The sequence below is a fragment of the Sus scrofa genome, chromosome 5, assembly GCF_000003025.6.
Source record: "Sus scrofa isolate TJ Tabasco breed Duroc chromosome 5, Sscrofa11.1, whole genome shotgun sequence".
In the NCBI taxonomy this organism is placed as follows: Eukaryota; Metazoa; Chordata; class Mammalia; order Artiodactyla; family Suidae; genus Sus; species Sus scrofa.
In genome coordinates this window covers 104,370,959-104,394,540 of record NC_010447.5, presented here as the reverse complement: position 1 = coordinate 104,394,540, position 23,582 = coordinate 104,370,959, and the positions used below count along the sequence as shown (strand labels likewise).

The window sequence follows — 23,582 nt, the reverse complement described above, 5'->3', positions numbered from 1 at the left end:
GGCGGCGCAGCTCCAGAGCCTTGCCCTCTTTCCCTCGCCGCCGCTAGGTCGCCCTGGTTAAATCCCCGACCGCCCAGCGGCCGCCTGCCGGGGGCCGCCCGAGGCGCACAGCTGCCGGGGCCCGAGTCCGCCCCCGCGCCGCGGCGCCCACGCCCAGCGCCTCCCGCTCGCCGGCCGCGGCGCAGTGCAGCAGAGCGCGCCCCCGCTCCGGCCGGGCGGCTCGCGCGCACGCGCGCCAGGCCCCGCGCCCTCCGAGGAGGGCGGGGGCAGAGGGGGCGGCACGGGCGGCCGGGACGGCGGAGGAGGCGGCCGCGTCGCCGCCGGCGGGTCTGGCGCTCGCCCTCGCGCTCGCCCTCCGCCTCGCCCGCGCCGCGCGAGGGCGAAACGCTTTCTCCCGGCATGCAGCGGGAGGAGGGATTTAACACCAAGATGGCGGACGGCCCGGACGAGTACGAGGCCGAGGCGGGCTGCGTGCCCCTGCTGCATCCCGAGGTGAGGGACGGCGCCCCGCGCAGCCCGCGCCCCGCGGCCCCCCAGCCTTCGCCCCCGGCCGCGCGGGGGGCGGCGGCCTGCTGCTTGGGGGGTGGGACGCGCCGAAGTTGGGGAGGGCGGGGAGCGATCCAGGCCCGAGCGCGGCTGCGAGCGGATAACGGGGGAGGAGAGCGCGGGGCGGGCCGGGGCGGGCTCTGGGACGCGGTCCGCGGCGGTGCCCGGAGGACGCAGGTGGAGACGCTGAGGGGACGGGTCTGTCGCCGCGCTTTTCACGGGAGCGCTGGCGGCGAGGGCCTGGTGCGGGGTGGGAGCCGTGCCTCGAGCCCTTATCCCGCTCCGCGCCTCTGGGGGGAGGAGGAGCGCGAATGGTTTTGATTTCTGCTCTTTTCCTTCGCCGGCGTGAATGACGGTATCTGTTCCTCCCTTTTGGCTCTCGGTGGGGGCGTGCAGCGTGAGAACAGTTTCTTGGACAAAGTGATGCCCTTCCCTTTATGCCATTGGCAGCTCCTGGGGCACCTTGTGTCGGATGTTCTTATTGAGCATGTGTCCTTAAGCGATTAGAAAGAGAGGTCGGAAGTTCTGAGCCTAGACCCACGCTCGCACTGGCTTGAGGAACTGTCTTGTTTTTGAGGGCGAGCCAGAGGGGGACAGTGCAAGCGTTTCCCATCACAGCGGGAGTCTCTTCCCCCGTCGGTAAACAGTGCCCCGCTCCAGGATCGGTAGCTCCAGGATCGGTAGCGTTCTGCACTTGTTTACGTCTTAGTTTATAGCCGAGCTAGTACTAATTCAGGCCTGGAAGCAGTTCTTGATGAATTCCGGTTTTTAATGACCCGGAGTGTTGTGCGGAGGGGCAGCATCAAAGCTTCCTGAAGAGCTCCTGTAGTTTTTATGAGCTTAAGGGATGAAGACAATCCTTGTGTTTGTAGTAGGGTGAGCAAACATGGAAGCCCTTGCCTGATTACCGTACATTAAAATCACTCTATTTATTTCTGGATTGAGGATTAGAGCTTGCTTATATTACTTAGTAAAGTGTAAATACAAGCACGTACCCGTGTTCTGTATTCTCATCACCTTCTCATTCATCACTTTTGATTTATCAAAAACAGTTCCTTAGGATTATACCTGGGCCACTAAATGGAAAAGTCTGCCTTGGATTTCTGACAGAAGGCTGTGCAGTAAAGCTAAACACTGTTTTGACCAAAGTGGTGACATTTTCCGAATTGGCATTGGAGACATCTCTCTTTTAGTTCACACTTAAGGCCCTAAAAATATATCAAGAAATAGACAAAGTAGTTTTCAGATGATGCATTGAAGATGTTGCTAACGAATATTTCTATTCATCTAGTCCTGCGAAAGTATTTTAAATACTTAAATGTTGATTCTGTGTATCTTAATAAAACTCTTCGTAAGTGTTTGCATTGTGAAACAATACATTGTTTGGTACTTTAGGAATGATTTCAGCAGGGGACGAATCCAGAGATTGCTTGGAGTCGTGAAATGGCCTGTAGTCTTGAAGTTTAGAGAGCAGTCTTGAGGTTGCCGTTTAATAGACTGTTACTAGAAAATCAACTTCCTCATCCTTGAAAGTGGAAGTAGATGTAGATGATATCTGCCATTTTTACTTGACCAACAGTAAATTCTGCTTCCTTTAGATGTTTCGAGTCTTCAGCTCATGACTGCCAGGGCTCAGGTCTTTCTGTATTTTTCCTGTGGGCAGTTTTGCATTCATACCTGGTACAGACCCGGTAGAGTTCTGCTCTTTCCTTGCAGTGCTTTCTTGGGCAAGCTGCTTCTCTGAGTTCCAGCTTCATGATTTAAAATAATGGGATTAAATAATAACTAATAAGCCATAGTGAGGACTAAGTAAGATAATGGATTCTTTTTTGTTGTTAAACAGTGTCTCCAGTCTCCCTTGAGAAGATACCTATCTGCTTTAAGAGATTAGGTGAGACTGTGTTGAGATTTAAGGATCAGCACATTGTAGGTGCTCAGTTAATGCTGTTTATTCCTTTCTCTCCCACCAGAAGGAGGGCAGTGTTACAGATTTATTTTGATTTTAATTCAATGGTTTAGAAACTTATGTTGGATTTAATTTAGTGGAATAGGATCTTGCCAAGGACAAGTTTTATTTTCCTTTTTATGTTCGAATTTAATAGTGTGTCACAAAAATAGTTTCTCACTATTTGTTGAATAGAGGACTTATTTGTGGGGTGAAGAAATTAGCCATTCTTGAAATCTCCTGTTAGCATGCAGACTGCTCGCTCTTAAAACCTTAGGGGATTATGTAATTAGATTAACAATGAACCCTTCTTTTTAGAGATATTTGTTGTGAGAGAACCTTACTTTTTAAATTAATTAAATAATTCCTTCATTTAATCAGTTATTTAAACATTTACTTGTTTTGTTTTGGTCAGACACTATGCTAGACTCTTGAGACTTCATGATATTTGTGGTAAATTCACTGAGAAGCAGTGTAGGATACTGTTTAAGAGCCAAGACTGGTGACAGATGGAGAATTGAGGTTCTGCCACTTGCTATCATCATGGTTGAATTACATTTTACATTTTTGTGAAATTTACCTACCTCTTAGAGTCGTATTAAGTAGAATAATGTTTATAAAGCGGTCATCACAGACCTGGCACATAGACTGCCAAGCACATCTAACCTTCTAGAGGCTCTGGCGTAAAGTGGGTACTGATGTTGTTGACTTTGCTTCTTGATGAAACAGATTATTTTATTATAATGGTAGAAATTAGAGGCTATTTGGAAAAGTTAAACTGTTAGGAGGGCATGAGGGTGATAATCCCAGCTCTTCTACTTTAGGGTAGTGGACATTTGAACTACTCTTAGTTTCTTTGCTTTTAAGATAAAGAGGCTGGATTAGATGTTCCCTTAAGATTTCTTCAGACTCGAATGCTCTGATGTATGTTGTGATTTTTTAAGATTGATAGGCTTGAGCATCTATCTACTATATACATAGCACTATGCTAGGTTATATGGGTGAAAATATAGTAAATGTGGTAGCTTTTGCTTTCTAGAAGTTAATGAGCCAGTTGGGAAGTTATGTGCATATGAAACATGTAACAGAATCCAAATAAGTGCTAAAATGAGAAATGTAGCCTGTAGATAGGGTCCGATTTGAGTTATCTAGAATGGTTAGGAGTAGAACTTCACCACAAGGATGGAGAGCTTATGTTGGTCTCCAGATCCAGCTGACTTGCTGTCCCCAGCCTTCCATTTCATTCACTAGTGCATCCTCAGTAAGCCTTGTCTGCTTTCACAGAATGAGGCCACAATACTCCCTTCACCCGGAGCATTATTATAAGGGCTCTCTGTTTCAGCAAGATCTGACTCAGAGCTTTGAACTGGATTGTGTAGATTATCTAGGGCTTTCATCTCTTGCTTGCTTCCTTTTTTCTCAATTTCAAGACTTCTATTGCTGCCTTTTCTCTAGTGTCTCATTTTTTAAATTGGCAACATTTTTTGCTTCATATTAAATTTGTCCACATCCATGTCTCTCTCTCTCTCGTTTTTAAGTCTTTTTAGGGCCACACCTGTGACATAGGGAGATTCCCAGGCTAGGGGTCTAATTGGAGCTACTACTGGCCTACCCCACAGCCACAGCAATGCCAGATCCAAGCTGCGTCTGTGACCTACACCACAGCTCATGGCAATGACAGATCCTTAACCCACAGAGCAAGGCCAGGGATCAAACCCGCAATCTCATGGTTCCTAGTCGGAATCGTTTCTGCTGTGCCACGGCAGGAGCTCCAATACTACAGATATTACAGAGTATATTTTTTAAGCTTTTCTTTAGTGAAAGTAATTTTGCCTTTTTCCATTACTATTTTTTTGGGTCCTTATATATTTGGAGATATGCAAGCATACACATGTATAAATTAGCTCATTTGCTTTTGGAAAGCAGATTTAAAAAAACCACTTAGAAAATTGCTTTTCTTTTTCCAATAGGCTTCTCACATACTCTTTCCCTTCAAAGCATGTCTTTCTGGCAGTCTTTAGGATCCGATGCCTTTTTTTATTCAGCAGAAATGCTATAGGCCATATAATTATAATTTAAATTTAAAGATGCTGTATACCCTAAGCATAGTAAGCACTGAGTCAATATATATAAAATGAAAGTGCCACTAATTGGTGACATCATAGATTGTGGCAAAGCCAAAGTTGAAAATTATTGACCCATAGAACCAAAAAATTATCTGTGGTTGTGAGAAATGCCATTTTACTGTTTTGATTTATTTTGCTCAGTGTTTTTATTGAATTTGTGAAACTTATCCCAAAAGTGTTTACTGAGAGTGGACTGTGGAGGGGGTAAGAGTATGTTCCTCAACCATAAGAGAGAATGAAATAATGCCATTTATAGCAACATGGATGGCTGGAGATGGTCATACTAAGTGAGGTAAGTCAGACAGAAAAAGAAATATCATGTGATATCACTTACATTAATTTAAAATGACATAAATGAACTTATTTACAAAACAGACACAGACTCACAAATCTCGGAGTCAAACTTAGAGCTGTGGGAAGAAGGGATAATTTGGGAGTTTGGGACTGACATAAACATGCCACTGTATGTAGAATAGATAACCGACAAGGACTTACTGTATTTAACTGGGAACTCTGCTCAATATTCTGTAATAACATAGATGAAAAAGTAATCTGAAAAAGAGGGGATATGTCTATATGTGTGGCTGATTCATTTTGCTTTACATCTGAAACGAACACAACGTTGTAAATCAACTATACTCCAATAAAATTAAAATTTAAAAAAAAGGATATAGGTTAAAAGCATGAGTGTTGGTACTTGGCTCCTTGAGTTCAAAACTTAGTTTGGCACTAGCTGCGTGACCCTGGCAAGTTATTAAACTATGTTCCAATTTTCCAGACAAAATGGGAATATAATAGGTTCTACCTTATGACGTTATCGTTAGGATTAAATGAGAGAGTATATATAAAGTTCTTTGGCATTTAGGAACACAATACATGTTAGCTGTTGTGGTAAGAAGTTAGTAATATCTCAAGCAGTAGTAGTATACATATATTAGATATTGAGGCAACTGATTGACTAGCTAAGGTAGCTAAAATTGGTTGAGGTTTGAGGAGAGGACGGGCAGAGTACTCTTTATTATAAGCCTTTTTTGCACTATTTAGTTTTTTTTTTTAAAGATGTGTGCTTTGCTATGAGAAATGTTTATTTAGCATCTAAGTATGGTCTTGATACTTTGATAGCCCACAAAGTAATGAGGAACACAGAGTAAGACATTGTAAAATAACAAATGATGAACTAGAGGTCTTCAGATCCCAGAGGATAGATAAAGGGGTGTGTGTATGTGTGGGTGTGTGTGTGTGTTTGTGTGTGTGTGTGTGTGTGGATGTGTGTATTTAGTTAAAAATTAAAAATATATTGTGGACCTCCTTTCCTCTAGAAAATATCCTAAGTGTATTAGGATTGTTTAGTCCTTTAGGGTGTCTTTAAAAAAATTTTTTTTAATTAAAGTTAATGTGTCTTGATGTAGTGTGCTTTTAACGGAATTCCCAATAGCCACATTATACAAGAAGATGTTATTTCACTATTCTCTTTTAAATCATCTAATTCTAGTAGTATTTTGTGATTAGATTCTATGACAGATAGGTAATTAAAGAATAAAATATCAAATAGTTTAAATTTTGGAATTTAAAAAATTGATTCTGGGTAATATTATATTTATAAACTATGCAAGTAAAATTCTCAACCCATGTAATATTTATGCATTTGTAGGGTGATGTCTTTTGTTAAATTCTCCTTAGAATAGGGGTCCAGGCAGCAAATTTGAAAGTAGAGTGAAACTTGAGCTTTCTATAGATGAGATTATGAAGAACTTAGTTTCCTGAATTATAGAAGGTTAATGAATATTTTTGGTTGTTGTCTCAGTTGCTGAAAATTTGCTAAATTAATTACCCCACTTTCTAGGGTTAATACATAGTAATTGTGGTAGAATCTTTCTTTGATAAATCAGAATATTATAGTGTATCAGGCTCATTGTTCTGATTATCAGTACTGTTGAGATGGAAATGATAAAGCTAAATGCATTGAAGTTTTTTTTAAAATATATATCAGATAGCTTATGTTTTTTTAATCACTTTTATGCTAGGAACAATTAAGTGAAAAAATGATAATTACTGATTGAGATGTTACTTTACCCTTGTTCAGTTTGTAAAAATAACTTTCTGATTATGAACATTAATTCATTTATGAAGAATTTAGTGAAGGATGAACAAAAGTGGTGACCAGAATTATTCCCATTCTCATTAAAATGAATGAATGTATGAACAAATGAACAAACAAAACCCTTTTGTGAGCTGAAGAAATTATTCATTGTGTTAGAATCTTTGGATTGCAGGAGTTCCCTTCATGACTCGGTAAGAACCCGGCTAGTATCCATGAGAACAGGGGTTTGATCCCTGGCCTCTTTCAGTGGATTAAGGATCCAGCGTTGCCCTGAGCTGTGGTGTAGGTCACAGCTGTGGCTTGGATCTGATGTTGCTGTGGCTGTGGTGTTGACCGGCAGCTGTAGCTCTGGCTGGACCTCTAGCTTGGGAACTTCCATATGCCACAGGTATAGCTCTAAAAAGCAAAAAAAAAAAAAAAAAAGAGAATCCTTGGATTGCAGTTGTCACCAACTGTTTTAAAATCTGCTTTGGTAAAAAAGGTAATTTACTGACTCACATCACTCAAACTCAGGAGGGCAGGGGTGCAGTTGGGCTTTAGGGTAAGTAGAACTTGAGCCGAGAATGTCACCAAGCATTTCTCCCTTTCTCTCTCCCAGCCCTTATCTCTGCCTTTCAGCTGCTAATGAAGAGCAACTTCTTTCTTCTGTGTAGTGGGGACATGGATGCCAGCTTTCATATCTCAAATCTCAGCTAACCGTTACAGAGGGACTACTTGTTTTTCATTATTCCACATTGAAAAGTGGCATCAGTTGTTCTGATTTAGGTTATGTGCCTGCTTCTAAGGTCACAGGAGAGGACCTGTACGTGGCTAAGAGCTCTTGGTTGTTGTTGGAGGAGGAACAGTTTCCTTAAAGAAAGAATGCTGGCAGGCAAAACCTTTTCTGTTCTCTGTAGAGAACTATTTATTTGCTTTGTTCCAGGCTTTTATTTTCTGATGTACTTTGAGGTGCTGTAATTACATTGAACTCATTGTTAGCACTAATGTTCTAGTGGAGCTACTGAATAGCATGCCCCATGAATAATCTAGACCAGGGGTTGGGAAACTTTCATTGTAAAGACATGATAGATACTTTCAGGTTTGTGGGATGTATTGTGTCTGTAGCAACTACTCAAGTCTGTGGAGATTGTATGAAAGCAGCTGTAGGCAATATGGAAATGAATGGGTGTGCTGTTTGTTAAGAAAACTTTATATGTAAAATCAGGTAGTGGGCCAGATTTGATCTGTGGGCTCTATTTGCCAGCCCTTGATCTACATAATACATAGGAACTCCTCGGAGTTGATGTTAAATACATATTTCAGTGCGTTGAATCCCATTCATCACTGGTGTGCAATAACTTCATCAGAACTGGATTTGTGTGGAAATGGGTTGAGTAAAGTAAGAATGTGTGTGTGTTTGTGCATGTGTGCGCTGTATGTAACAGAACCTTATGGAGAAGTTTGTTAGACTATACATGCTTCCATATCCATTGCTCACAGTTTCTAATTTAGTAGATTTGTGGTGTGTGTGTGTGTGTATATATATATATAAAAAGCTCCGGAGGTGATTCTGATAAACAGTCCCATACTTTGTCCTCCCCTCTCTGATATACACTTCATATGTTGAAGTTTAATTACAGGAGGAGGAAGGAAGCTGATTTGATGTTTAAGGTATGAAGCATTGTATCATGTGCTTTTCCTGTTATCTCCTCAATAGTAGTTGCTAACGGTTATCAAACTGAAACTCTGAGCCCCTGTCCTAAACAGTTTTGCATATATATTCATTGATTCAGTTCTCATACTTTTTAAATATTTCGTTTATAAACGAGGAGAATGAAGCAGAGAGAGGGTAATGATGGTAAGTGGCAGAGCTGAAGTTGAACCCAGCTGCCCCTTTTGTAATGTGCAGCACAGTGTGATAGTGATGTCGCAGAGTTGATGAAATAGCTGGCTGTGATTGCAAACGTCCTCATTTATTTAAAAAATATTTTTCATTGAGTAGTTTTAGGTTCACAGCAAAATTGAACAGAAAGTAGAGAATTCCCGTATACCACACTGTCAACAGCCTGCGGTGGAGGTAGTACATTTGTTATAGTCTGTGAACCTAGGCTGACACATCATTATCACCCAAGTCTGTACTTTACCTTAGGGTTCACTTTTGGGTTTTAATGTGGGTTTTGACAAATGTATAATGACATGTGTCCACTATTACAGTATCATACAGCATAGTTTCACTACCCTAAAAATCCTCTGTGTTCTGCCTCTTCATCCCTCCCTTCCTGCTAACTCTGGCCACTCCATAGATGGTATTTTGTTGTGGCGGCCCTAGCAAAACCTAACACAGACACAAAGAGATATTTCATCCCGGAGGATAAATAGATGGCAGATAAGTGCATGAAAACATAGCGTCATTAGCCATTAGAGAAATGTAAGTTAATAACCATGACTTACTGTATACCTATTAAAATGGGATAAAATCTTTTTACTGTTTCCATAGTTTTCCCTTTAACATAATGTCATGTACAGTTGATCTTTGAACAACACAGGTTTGAACTATGTGAATTCACTGACACATGGATTTTTTTCAGTAGTTTTATAGAACTATGTACATCTTACAGTCAGCATAATACTCTGGTAATTCATTCAGGTTTTAGCACATATCGGTAGTTCATTCCTTTTATTACTGGGTAATATGTGAATGTACCACAGTTTATTTAACTATTTACCCATTGATATTTGTGTTGTTTCCCGTTTTGGTTATTATAAATAAAGCTGCTTTAATTATTTGCATAAAGCTCTTTGTGTAAACATAAATTTTCATTTTTCTAGGATAAATGCTTAGGAGTGCAATTACTGAGTCATATGATAGTTGTATATTAGTATTTTTAAGAAACTGTCAAGATGTTTTCTGGAGTGGCTGTAGATTTTACATTCCAACCAGTGGTATACGATTAATTGATTTCTCTGCATCTTTACCAGCATTTGGTGTTGTCACTTTTTAATTTTATCCTATTTTAATAGGTATATGATAAGTCATTGTTATTAGTTTCCATTTCTCTAAAGGCGGATGACACTGACTGTTTTCATGTGCTTATTTGCCATCTATATATCCTTCTGGATGAAATGTCTCTTTGTGTCTGTGTTAGTTTGCTAGGGCTGCATAACAAAATAGCATATATTTGGAGTGGCTTAAATAATGGAAACTTATTTTCTCACGATTCTGGCGGCTAGGTCAAGGTATTGGCAGGTTGAGTTTCTTAGGAGGTCTTACTCTGCTTAACAAATGGCTGCCCTCTTGCTGTGTCTTCAACATGGTTTTTCCTCTCTGGCACCAATCTCTTTTGTCTATGTATGTAAATTTTCTTTTCCTCTAAAGACACCAGTAAGTGTGTATCAGGGCCCACCCCGATGACCTTATTTTTAATGTGATCCCCTATTTAAAGGGCCTACCTCCAAATTTAGTCATGTTCTGAGGTACTAGGATTAAGGCTCAAGAGATGAATTTAAGGTGACACCATTCAGCCAATAACAAGTGTCTTTAGCCAGTTTTAAAAAAATTGATTATTTTTGTTAGCATGCTGGAGAGAAGAAAAGACAGTCAACAGGAGCAGTGAGGTCCCAAGCAGGTTTTATTGCCAGAGATATGGTCGGGAGCATTGAGAAGGAACTCAGGCCTCCTGACATTTAGGGAGAGTTAAGTTTTTATTTATTTATTTATTTATTAATACTTCCTTAGCTTTTGTTTTGTCTTTATTGTTGAAGAGTCTTTTTTTTTTTGTCTTTTTAGGGCCACACCCACATCATATGGAGGTTACCAGGCTAGGGGTTGAATTGGAGCTATAGCTGCCACCCTACACCGCAGCCACAGCAACACAAGATATGAGCCACGTCTGCGACCTACACCACAGCTCATGGCAATGCCGGATCCTTAACCTACTGAGCAAGGCCAGGGATTGAACCTGCAGCCTCGTGGTTCCTAGTTAGATTTGTTTCCGCTGCGCCACGATGGGAACTCCCGGGAGAGTCAAGTTTTATCGGGCAGGGGTCATGTGTTGAGTCACGTAGTCATGGGATGGTGGTTGGGGTCTGGTCCAGGTAGGAGTTTCAGTTTTTATCTGGCCACAGTTTGAACAGACAGAAGTGTCCAGTAATGTTCTGAGATGGTGGCAAGTATGGGCTGGAGTGGACCTCTAGCTCATGGTGACACTTTTATCTGTGGTTTGTTGTTCAGAATTTCTACCTAAGAATTTTGTTGTTGAGTTTTGCGAAGTTGTTATTTTAACATCCTAGACACTAGTATTTTACTGTGATTTGCAGATGTTTTCTCCCAGTCTCTAGGGTCTTTCTTGAGCATAAGTTTAAGTTTTGATGAAGTTTGGTTTTTTCCTTTTATGGATTATGCTTTAAGATCTCTTCCTAGCCATAGAAGCAAGAGTTTTTGCTCCCCCACTGTTTTGTTTTTTTTTTTTAAACAGTTTATGGTTTTACATGTAACATTTCAGTTAGAGATTAATTTTGAGTTATTTCTGCATAAAGCATGAGGATTAGGTTGAACTTCTTTTTTCCCCCTAAAAATATCCAGCTCTTCTAGCACCACTTGTTGAAAAGCTTCTTTCCTCCACTGAATTGCTTTTACATTGTTGTCAAAAATAAGTTAAGCGTATTTGTATGTTTTTATTTTATTTTATTTTTTTGTCTTTTTGCCATTTCTTGGGCCACTCCCGCGGCACATGGAGGTTCCCAGGCTAGGGGTCCAATCGGAGCTGTAGCCGCCGGCCTACACCACAGCCACAGCAACGCGGGATCCGAGCCACGTCTGCAACCTACACCACAGCTTACGGCAACGCCGGATCCCCAACCCACTGAGCGAGGCCAGGGATTCAACCCGCAACCTCAGGGTTCCTAGTCGGATTCGTCAACCACTGCGCCATGACGGGAACTCCTGTATGTTTTTAGTTCTGCGTTCTGTGTTCTGTTTCACTGGCCCATGTATCTATTTCTTAGCCAATACTACACAGTCTTGATTGTTGAAGTTGTATAATAGGTTTTGAAATTGAGTAGACTACTTCTTATTTATTCATCTTTTAAAAAATTATTTCAGCTGTTTTAGTTGCCTTCCCATGTAAATTTTAGAATAACCTTGTTTATATATATAAGAAGTCTTACTGGGATTTTGATAGGAATTACATTAAACATGTACGTCAACGTGGGGAGAATTGACATCTTAACCATTTTTAGTCTTCCAGTCCTTAAAAGTAGTATGTCTGTTTATTTATTTAGATCTTTGATTTCTTTTGTCAGTGTTGTGTGTTTTTAGCATTAAAGTGCTGCCTATGTTTGTTTATGCTAATTTCTATCCTCTCATGCCCCCTTAAGACGTCTGCTCATAGTTGGACCCCATCAGTTTTTGACTCCACCAGTTCACTTCTACTAGAAATCATTTCTATTCCTAAAAAATTTCAAAACCCAAACCATTTTCTTTTGATTCTACTCGTCTTCTGTCTACTGCCCTCTTTCTTTGCTCTTTGTGGCAAAACCCTCAGAATATTTGCCTGTTCTTGCTGTTCCCAGTTCCTTTCTTTCTATCTTTTCTTTAATCAGTTACAGTCTGGCATGTGCCCCCCTTGTCAAAGTAACACGAAATCTACATGGTTAAATCCAGTGGTCAGCTTGTGGTGCTTATCCTTGTTGACTTTTCAGCAGCATTGATATAGTTGATCTTAACTTTTTTCAATTTGCTTCAGGGAATTGCAGATCAAAACAAGATATAGTTTAGTACCCACCAGTCCTCCAAAATTAAGAAGTCTGGGAAATCTAAGTATGGTGGAAAACTCACACATTACTAGTGAGAGTATAAGTTGGTACTGCCACCCTGGAGAGTATTTTAATGACACTAAAGTAGAAGATACTCAAACCTCTTTATTCCGAAGTTCCAATACTAGGTGCTTACCTAGAGAAAGTTTTATTAGATGAAACCTGTGTAAGATTGTTCATTGCAGTATGACTTACAGCAGCAAAAAAGTCTCTTAGTAGGGGATTGATGTGGTTTATTCATATAATGGGATACTATCTAATAATTACTTTAAATAAACTAGAATTACATGCTTCGACATAGATAAATCTCAAAAACAATGTTAAGTGAAAAATGCTAAGTACTTTACGGTATATTTTTGCATATTAGGACACAAATTGGGATTTTTCTTGTCGTCTAAGCAGTTTTCCTGGAGCTCAAAGCTGAGGACAGTAGCTGAAAAAGGGCCTGCAGTATAAACAGAGGTGCTCAGCGTGCTGGGAGGTGGCTGTTATTTGTATTGGAAATCTATTACTTCTAGTCTGTAAAGATAAAGAGAGACTTTAGTGGGAGCAAGGGGTTCTTGGAAGAGTTATCAGCCCAGCAAGGGCGTTCTGTAGTGTGTATATGGTCCTCCATGTAGGTTGCAAACAATCCCTCTGAAAGACTGGGAAACTTTGCAGGAGAAGAACGTTCCTCTGACTGGATATTTGCTACGTGGCAGAAAATAGTTAGGCCTCCTAGGATGCTGTCTGAATGGCATATTAGAGGATTCTTGAAAAAGTGTGATTTGGAGAATTCCCGGCGTGGCTCAGTGGTTGACAAACCTGACTGGCATCCATAAGATGCAGGTTCGATCCCTGGCCTCGCTCAGTGTGTTAAGGATCTGGTGTTGGGGTGAGCTGTGGTGTGGGTCGCAGATGCAGCTCTGATCCCACGTTACTGTGGCCTTGGCGTAGGCTGGTGGCTACAGCTCCAATTGGAGCTCTAGCCTGGGAACCTCCATATGCTGCCAGGTGCGATCCTAAAAAGAGAGGAAGACAAAAATAAATAAATAAATAAAAAATAAAAAAGTGTGATTTGGGCCCACGAGGTTGCTGAAGGCCCAGAGACAAGGGGACAGGGTGGGGTTGGGGGAACTGCTGCTTTACTGGGGAAGAGTAAAGCTTAAAGATGTATTAGATAGCCTTATAGCAGAAGAGCAGGAGAGAGCGCTTCCTCTGTATGTCCAGTGATGTCAGATAAGGGTGTTTCCTTTGGGCCAAGCATAGATAGGATATAGTCATCTTGAAAGAAACTTAACACAAACAAATCGCCTGCTGGGCAGAAGCAGCCCTAAGGTTATACCACTGGCAAAGAAGCTGAGGAATTTTTAGAGGTGAGCTGAAGAATGTCTCTTCTGCCCCAAAGGTTATAGAGGGAATTTCTGTCAAAGAAAACCATAGCTGGACATTAGTTCAAATGTAAAAATTAATGTTATTCAGGAACTATTGCAATAAGGAGGAAACGGAGCTGTCAGTGTAGGGCTGGGCTCAGTTCTGAATACAGCAGAGATAATTGGAGATTTATAGCCAACAGACAGAATGGGGGGGGTGGTCAGTGGAGGGAAAATACTAAGACGAGACATCAGGGGTAGGGGCATTCTTGCTAAACCAATTTAACAGGATTCTTGCCACAGGCAAGCCAGGGTGATCAGATATCAAGGATGGAAAATTCTCTCTGACTCAGCAGGATTCTTGCTAAAGCTGGATTATGCAGTCCCAGTAAGGATGGGGAACCAAGGTCAAGGCCTAGTTGAGAAGAATGCTCAGAAGCGTCTGAGTGCAGTTTGGTGAAGGAGCGAGTGTTTCAGAATTCTCAGAATGCCCCACATGAGAGAGGCCATTGATACTGCCCATGACTGAGGATATGAGAAAACTACCAACAGCATCTAACCTAAGTAATACCAACTTTGCCTTGTCTCACATTTCTGCCTTTATTTCCATCGTCCGGTAGGCAGAGTAATGGCATTCCAAGGTTATCAAATCTTAAACCCTGAAACTTGTCCTGTAAGTGTTAATTTATAAGAGGAAAAAAGACTTTGCTGGGATGAGGAAGTTAAGAGTTACGAGATTTCGCGGGGAGTTATTTTGGATATCCAGGTGGATCCTATTGCAGTTACATGTATCTTTGTAAGAGGGAAGCAGACGGAGATTTAAACGCAGAGGAGTAGACTATATGCAGCAGACCAGGGAGATTTGAAGGTGCTGGCTTCAAATACTGGATTACTGTCACCACAAGCCAAGGAAAGCCAGAAGCCACCAGATCTGGAAGAAAAAGAATGGCTTCTCCTTTAGAGCCTCCTAAGGGAGCATGGCCCTGCTAACACCTTTCGATATTTGTATTGATTTTGATCTGCTGACCTCCAGAACTATAAGATAATAAATTTGTGTTCTTTTTTTTTTTTTTTTTTGTCTTTTTGGCATTTCTTGGGCCGCTCCCACAGCATATGGAGGTTCCCAGGCTAGGGGTCGAATCGGAGCTGTAGCCACCGGCCTACGCCAGAGCCACAGCAACACAGGATCCGAGCCGCGTCTGCAACCTACACCACAGCTCACGGCAACGCCGGATCGTTAACCCACTGAGCAAGGGCAGGGACCAAACCTGCAACCTCATGGTTCCTAGTCGGATTCGTTAACCACTGCGCCACGACGGGAACTCCAATTTGTGTTCTTTTAAGGCAGTGAATTGATAGTAATCTATTGTCGGGTCAGTAGTAAACTAACATGTATGCCATTACACAGTACTAGAATAATTTGTTTGTGTAGTGGTGAGAACACAGATGACAAGGCAATTGACTGTGCCTTAGGGAAACAAGAAAGGCTATGGTGACATTTAATTGTGGGTTGAAGGATTTGTAAAAGTTTGCCAAACCTGAGGTGTAGGCAGTGTGCCTTTTGAGCAGAATAGCTAAGCTGTTCTGTTCACGTGAGCAAAGTGATATTAAAGTCTTTAAAGTACCTGACAGCTTGGAAGAAATGAAAGGCCATACTTATTTGGAGAAGATTAGGTGGTATTCTTAGATTATTCAAAGAGGTAATAAAAAAATCAAAGATTATATTTTTAACAATGTGGCTAAATACAAGGTAAATCGGAACATTAGTAATGCTCCCATTTACTATTTATATCCAACTCCAAAATGCAATGAAAATTACTTTCTGCATACTGCAGATAAGCTGGGTTTTACTGCAGTAGCAAGTGTAAAATCGTAGTGGCTTACATGTTACTGGTTTAGTACATGTGCATTTTGGCTACTTTGGGTCCCAGACTGTTTAATCTGCTCCCTGGAACATTGTCGGTTTCCATGTCTGATGGGAAGAGGGACTGAGGAATTGCTTACTGGCTTTTAAAACCTATTCTCTCCTGCTGAATAGCATTGAGAACTATGTCTAGATACTCATGTCGCAACAGAAGAAAGGGTGGGGGAAAAAACTGTAACTGCAATGTATACATCTAAGGATGACCTGACCCCCTTGCGGTACAGTGGGAAAAAACAAACAAACAAACAAACAAACAAAAAAAAAACCTATTCTCTGACAGCAGTATGTCTCTTTTATTCATGGTCTCTTGGCTAAAAAAAAAAAGTCAATCGCTTGGACTTACTTAATTTTTTCAAAGGACTAAGGATGTGCCACATGCTTGGGGAGAGAACTTGAAATATTTGATAAATAGCACTGATGATTATAATATATTTAAATATAAAAGTCAGGACCAAAAATGCCCAAGGAAAAGATTAATGTAAGTGATTATAGTTAATATAATCCTTGAACTGTATCAAAAGTATAAATAACGGAGTTCCCGTTGTGGCTCAGTGGTTAATAAATCCGACTAGGAACCATGAGCTTACGAGTTCGATCCTTGGCCTTGCTCAGTGGGTTAAGGATCCAGCGTTGCCATGAGCTGTGGTGCAGGTTGCAGATACGGCTTGGATCCCGCATTGCTGTGGCTGTGGCATAGGCCTGCAGCTACAGCTCCAATTCAACCCCTAGCCTGGGAACCTCCATATGCCACAGGAGCAGCCCAAGAAATGGCAAAAAAGACAAAAAAAAAAAAAAAAAGTATAAATAACTCTAAAAATGGAACATGAATGTTTAGATCAGTGTGTAAAGGTTAATATCTAATCTTTATGGATAAAAGTCAGATTCTAATATATTAAACAAATTTCAGGACACAGAATAAAATGGTCAAAAGATAGCAATAGGTAATTCTCAAAAGAAGAAATAGAATAGGAAAATATATTTAAGGTTGAAAGTTCAAATGTTATCTCCTCTATTTAAATTAGGGGATAATTTAAAAATAACTCATGCCTGTGAATTTATGGAAAAATGGTTAATCAGATATTGGTGGTGGAATTATAAATATATCTCTTTGCAAAACCAATTTAGATATTGTATCAAGAACCATAAAAATATTTATACCCTTTAAGAATCTCTCTAGGAAGTTTACTCCCATTGAAAAGAAATGTTGAATGTTAAAGAAATGGTTTTGTAGTAGTGAGGAAAAATCTGTCCATTTGCTGATTTATTTACTTATTTTTCACTGCGCCCATGGCATGCAGAAATTCCTGGGCCATGGATCGAATCCACACCACAGCAGTAACCAGAGCCACAGCAGTGACGATGCCAGATCCTTAACCCACTGAGTCACCAGGGAAACCCTCATTTTTATTTTAAAGTTATCCTATTTCATAGGTTTTTTTCTTTTTTAAATTATGTAAGTTTTAGGTGTACAGCATTGTAATTCAACATCTGTATACACTATAAACCAGGGTCTAATTATAATCACATGTATAGTTGACCCCCTTCACCCTTCACTCACCACCCTCCTTCCCCTTCTCCTCTGGTCAGCCCTAATCTCTTCTCTGAATCTGTGAGTTTGTTCTTGTTTTATGTATTTATTTTTTTACTTACTTTGCTTTTTAGGGCCACACCTACGGTATATGGAGGTTCCCAGGCTAGGGGTCAAATCGGAGCTGTAGCCGCTGGCCTACGCCACAGCCACAGCAAAGCAGGATCCGATCCTCGTCTGCAACCTATACCCCTGCTCACAGCAACACCGGATCCTTAACTGATCAAGTGAGGCCAGGGATCCAACCCAAAACCTCATGGCTCCTAGTCGGGTTCGTTTCCATTGCACCACAGCAGGAACTCCTTATTCATTTAATTTTTTAGGGTCACATCCACGGCATATGGAAGGTCCCATGCTAGGGATTGAATCAGAGCTGTAGACACTGGCCTATGCCACAGCCACAGCAAGGCCAGATATGAGCCACATCTGTGACCTACACCTCAGCTCATGCTAATGCTGGATCCTTAACCCTTAGTGAGGCCAGGGATCGAACCTTCGTCCTCATGGTTACTAGTCAGATTTGTTTCCGCGGAGCCACGACAGGAACTCTAGCTTTTGTTTTATTTTGTTAGATTCCACATGCGAGTAGAATCATACCATGTTTGTCTATCTCCATCTTTTACTTAGCATAATACTCTCAAGGTCTGTCCATGTTGTCACAAGTGGCAGAATTTCATTCTTTTTTATGGCTGAGTAGCATTCCATTGTGTATGGATATGCCATATCTTTATTATCCCTTTATCCATCCATGAACACTTAGGTTTTTTCCATACCTCACCTATTGTAAATAATAGTGAACATAGAGGTGTCTGTATATTTTTGAATTAATATGTTTGTGTTCTTTGGTTGAATAGGGAGAGGTAGAATAGCTGGGTCTTTTCTTGGTTTTTTGAGGCATCACCATACTGTTTTCCATAGTGACTCTACCAATTTACAGTCCCTTTTCTTTATATCCTCCCAATGTTTGTTTTATCTTTTTAATAATAGCCATTCTAAGAGGAAATGTAAAGGGGAAGAATATGAACTATATGAATATTGTGATTACGGACTACATAAAGATAAATAAACATCTAGACAAAGATTTTATAGCAGTGTTGAAGGAAATTTGCAAAATTAGGTTAAATTGAAAGAAAAAAACTTCCTCCTAAAAACACATACTCTAATAATGAAAAAAACACCTGACAAATTCCAGCTGGGGTCATGACACAAAGTATTTGACAACTCAACAGCAAAAAAGCCAACAATCCAATTGAAGAATGGGCAAAAGACCTGAATAGACATTTCTCCAAAGAAGATATACAGATGGCCAACAAGCACATGAAAAGATGCTCAACATCACTGATTATTAGAGAAATGCAAATCAAAACTGCCATGAGATACCACCTCACACCAGTCAGAATGGCCATCATTAATAAGTCCACAAATAACAAATGCTGGCGAGGGTGTGGAAAAAAGGGAACCTTCCTGCACTGTTGGTGGGAATGTAAGCTGGTACAATCACTGCGGAAAACAGTATGGAGTGACCTCAGAAAACTAAATACAGAACTACCATATGACCCAGCAATCCCATTCTTGGGAATATATCCAGACAAAACTTTACTTGAAAAAGACACATGCACCCATGTGTTCATTGCAGCTCTATTCACAATAGCCAAGACATGGAAAGGACCTAAATGTCCATCAACAGATGAATGGACTAAGAAGATGTATATATATACACAATGGAATGCTACTCAGCCATAAAAAAGAACGAAATAGTGCCATTTGCAGCAACATGGATGGAACTAGAGACTCTCATACTAAGTGAAGTAAGTCAGAAAGAAGAAGATAGATACCGTATGATATCACTTATATCTGGAATCTCATATATGGCACAGATGAACCTTTCCACAGAAAAGAAAATCATAGACATGGAGAGCAGACTTGGGGTTGCCAAGGGGGAGGGGGAGGGAGTGGGGTGGACTGGGAACTTGGGGTTAATAGATGCAGACTGTTGCCTTTGGAGTGGATAAGCAGTGAGATCCTGCTTTATAGCACTGGGAACTCTATCCAGTCACTTACAGTGGAGCCTGATAATGTGAGAAAAAGGAATGAATGTATATGTGTGTGTGTGTGACTGGGTCACCTTGCTGTATAGTAGAAAATTGACAGAACACTGTAAACCAGCTGTAATGGACAAAAATAAAAGTCATTAAATAAAAAGAAGTATTTGGCTAGTTCTCCTCAAAACTGTCAAGGTCATCAAAAGTAAGAAAAGTTTGGAGCTCCTGCTCTGGTGTGGCGGGTTAAGGATTCCAGTGTTGCTGCAGCTGTGGCTCAAGTCTCAGCTATGGCTCTGGTTCAGTCCCTGGCCTGGGAACTTCCATGTGCTATGGGTGTGGCCATTTAAAAAAAAATAAAGTTTGTCATAGCTACAGAAGCCTAGGGAGCCATGACAACTTAAATGTAATGTGATAGCCTGAATAGAAGCCTGTGACAGAAAAAGGGTATTACTTAAAAACTGAAGCAATTTGAATAAAAGTATAGACTTCAGTCAATAATAATGTATTAATATTGAATGCTGAATTACAGCAAATTACCACACTACTGTTAGGTGTTAATAATAGTGGAAGCTGTGTGTGTAGAATGTGGGACCTCTGCATTGATTGTGTAAATGTTAAACTATCCTAAATAAAAATCTGAAAAACAAAGGTTTTTTTGAAAAAGGAGAGGGAGAAAACTACACATATAGACATATGTTCATCAAATGTTTGTGGAAAGAGAAAAAAGTGTGTACATGTATGTTTATACATAATATATATTACAATTATATATTATAACACAATATATAGTGTGTATATGTATGCTTATACATAATATATATTATAGTAATATATATTATTGTGTATATATTATATATGTGTGTGTATATATATGTGTGTGTGTGTATATGTATATAAATACTAGAAGGAAATAAAGTGAAAACCAGTTTTTATTTTTTTATTTATTTTTTTGGTCTTTTTTGCTATTTCTTGGGCCACTCCCATGGCACATGGAGGTTCCCAGGCTAGGAGTCTATTCGGAGCTGTAGCCGCCAGCCTATGCCAGAGCCACAGCAACGCGGGATCCGAGCCGCGTCTGCAACCTACACCACAGCTCACGGCAACGCCGGATCGTTAACCCCCTGAGCAAGGGCAGGGACCGAACCCGCAACCTCATGGTTCCTACTCGGATTCGTTAACCACTGCGCCACGATGGGAACTCCGAAAACCAGTTTTTAATGAAGCTAGAAGGTGATGAACATTTTCCTAGTCATGTTAGAGGCCAGCAAAGTGAGTTTGAACCTTGTTTACTAAAAACAATGATAATATACTGTTAGCCAGGGATCAGAAACTACAGCAGAACATATATAAATATGAGACTTCTTACTTACTGAAAAAATTGGTTTGAAATCTTTCCATTATATAGCCAAGTCTTTTTTGTCTAATCTTCCCCTAAAGAGGGTGCATCAAATAAATTAGAAATTTTGTCTTGAGTGTAGTGTCACTTGCTGGCACTGTTAATTAAATTCATTTTAAAAGAAAGTTATTTTATAATTATATATATTATACTTACATCATTTTATTATATTTTATATTACACATACATTATATTATGTATTATTGTACACATTATATATTGATATATTTTATATTAATATATAATTTTATTATGTTATATTTTATAAATATATAACATTTATATTATAATTATATTATTTATATGATATATTGTATTTATATTTATATCTTATATTTTATAATTTATAGTGTCTACTGGTTTTCCTTATCCTTCATTGTTCACTTGGTTATATGTTTTATGCTTGTGCTGTCCTCTCATCATATATAGTCAATATTCTTTTTAAAAATCCTTGTGGTATTCCTAGAATTAGTTCATTACTACCTAAGTTTTAAGAATATCTCACATTTGGGTCATCAGTTTTGGTTTGGACTTAAAATGAATCAGTTGTGCATAGAGACTTTTTTTTCTTTCCTGTCTTGTCAGCAACCCTTTATATTACTCTAATTTTATCACACACGTAATGGAATTATATTTGAGCAACTCAAAATTAATGTAATTAAATACATTTAGCTTCTTGCTTCAGAAGTCAGCCTGTTACAGTGATACTTGACAGCAGATATTTGCATAGTGCAAATCATAAGCACATGGTGAAGCCCTCCTGGTTTGCTAATTCACAAATGTGTATGGGCTGTGCACCAAAGGCAAGCAGGTAACGTGAGTCATGTAAGTAACATGTATGTGCCCCTAGAATTGTACTGAATTGATTTCCCTCCTTCTCTTTCCCTCTCTCTCTGTCACTCCCACTCTTGCTCTCTCCGTTTTTTGGAAATGCACTTATATTAATTGAGAATTGATGGCGTCTTTTCATACATCTATTTGCCATTTTATTTTGCCCTCTTTGAATTATCTCTGTATTCTTTTCCCATTTTACAAATGTGTTGTTACTCAATGCTTTTCTCAGAGCTCTTTAAAAAAAAAAAAAAAAACAATAGGACTGTTATTACCGATACTCTCATATTAAATCTTTGTTCTGGCTCAAAGTTATCTAATATAAAAAGTGAAATGGGAATCTATAGAAAGAGTGCTTAAGCAGGCAGCCCTGGTCCTGCCAGGAGATAGTCACTTCTCTAAGAAGCCTGGAAAATTGACCTGCAGTTTACCTGGTCTTGCATTAAACATTCAGGAAAGTCCCAGAGCTGTAACAAGTTACTTAGAACTTGTAAGCACCAGACGTATGACCAGAGTCTTCAGAATAGTCCACAGAGTCCAGGGGACCACAAAGATGCCCCATAAGCATGTGGGTGCCTGCTTCTCTCACCAGGAAAATGGTTCAGGCGTTTACCTGTATGTTCTTGTGGGCTGTGCAGCTGAAGTTGACCTGGGAGCTTCCATGTAGGAGCTTGCTGCCCTGAATTCTGCCTTATGTGGCATTGCTTTTTCACACATGTCTTGGTATCCTCTGCCATTAAAGAAACTATATCCTTGGCTGTGTTTGTTGGCATCTTTCTTTCAAGCACATCACCCTTCTGTGTTGGAGCATGTTGAATTTTTTTTATCCCAAATGGCTATCCCATTGTACATTTATATGTCTTTCCTTCCTGATTCTAATTTTCATTCTTAAAGCTTTATTCTATTGCCCTATTTATTACTGCATAATTCTGCTATTTTTTTCCATTAGTTTTCTTCCTAATGTATTGTAATTAATGGCAGGGCAAGTCCCTGCCCTATCCTTCTTTCTGAATATTCCATAACTTACTCTTGCATGTTTTTTCTTTCACATACACTCTACCACAGAACCTATTCTTGAGCACCTTTTTTTATAGAGCACTTATAAAACATCTGTATATGGTTGGCTAGGGTTCTGTGCCATAGAGGATTCTTTGGTCAGTGCTGCCTTCCTCTATGTTTTAAAAGAATGTATACTAAAGATTTAATTGGTCCAGCATTTTAAAAAAAGTTGGCTAAATTGCACATAGACACTTGGTAACTAGTTTATTGGCTGTATAATTCCACCCAGGCATGTGAATAAACATGGATTACAGAGTTTCCCTGTATGTGCTAAGTTTGAGTTTTATTGTATTGATTTCTCCTAGCAGAAAGTGTAACAGCTGAGTTTCTTGCGCCTCTTCTCATTCTTGTCTGCTACCTCAGCAGATTGGAGAGGTGCTTTCTTTCCTTCCAGTTCTTTAACAACTCCCAGGGCTTTAAAAATCTATGGCTGTCATCCTGGTTTCCTTGAGGATCTTTCTAGTGACTGTAATTTCTTTATTCCAATATGTACAATCATTGTACATTAGCCTTAGTAGAGATCTTGGAGGACTTGTGATCTCATAGTTTTTAAACTTTTTTTTTTTTTTAAATAAGCTGAATCTTTTTTTAAATGAAAGAAATATTGTATAATAGAGCCCTAGTATCTAAAAAGAGGATAAATCCTTTGTTTTAAGAAGGGAGTGAATTGAGTGGAGCTGAAACCATCAAGCTCTTTGATGTCGGGATGTTAGTCCTTGAGGCACCTTAGTGAAACTCTAAGCTGATCTTATTCACCCTCTTCTTTTTAGAATCCTGTTGTAGTTAATTTGCTTTCCTGTGTTACAGCCTAGATAAGAAAGTTGCAGATTCTTAATTCATATGTCTCAATCAAGGCTTTTTCTATTACACCATGTTGCT

General features: G+C 39.8%; 1 protein-coding gene across 2 annotated transcripts in view; it reads left to right on the top strand.

The window, feature by feature from the left end:
• ZDHHC17 (zinc finger DHHC-type containing 17) overlaps positions 286-23,582 on the top strand; it is a 93,387-nt gene continuing 70,090 nt past the window's right edge. The window contains exon 1 of one of the 2 annotated variants that reach the window (XM_021092815.1): positions 286-492. In XM_021092815.1, coding sequence (XP_020948474.1) covers positions 400-492 — 93 coding nt within the window. In that variant the 5' untranslated portion in view covers positions 286-399. Of the gene's footprint in view, positions 493-738; positions 902-23,582 lie in introns of those variants that run through there. The other variant, XM_021092816.1, reaches the window with a different exon arrangement.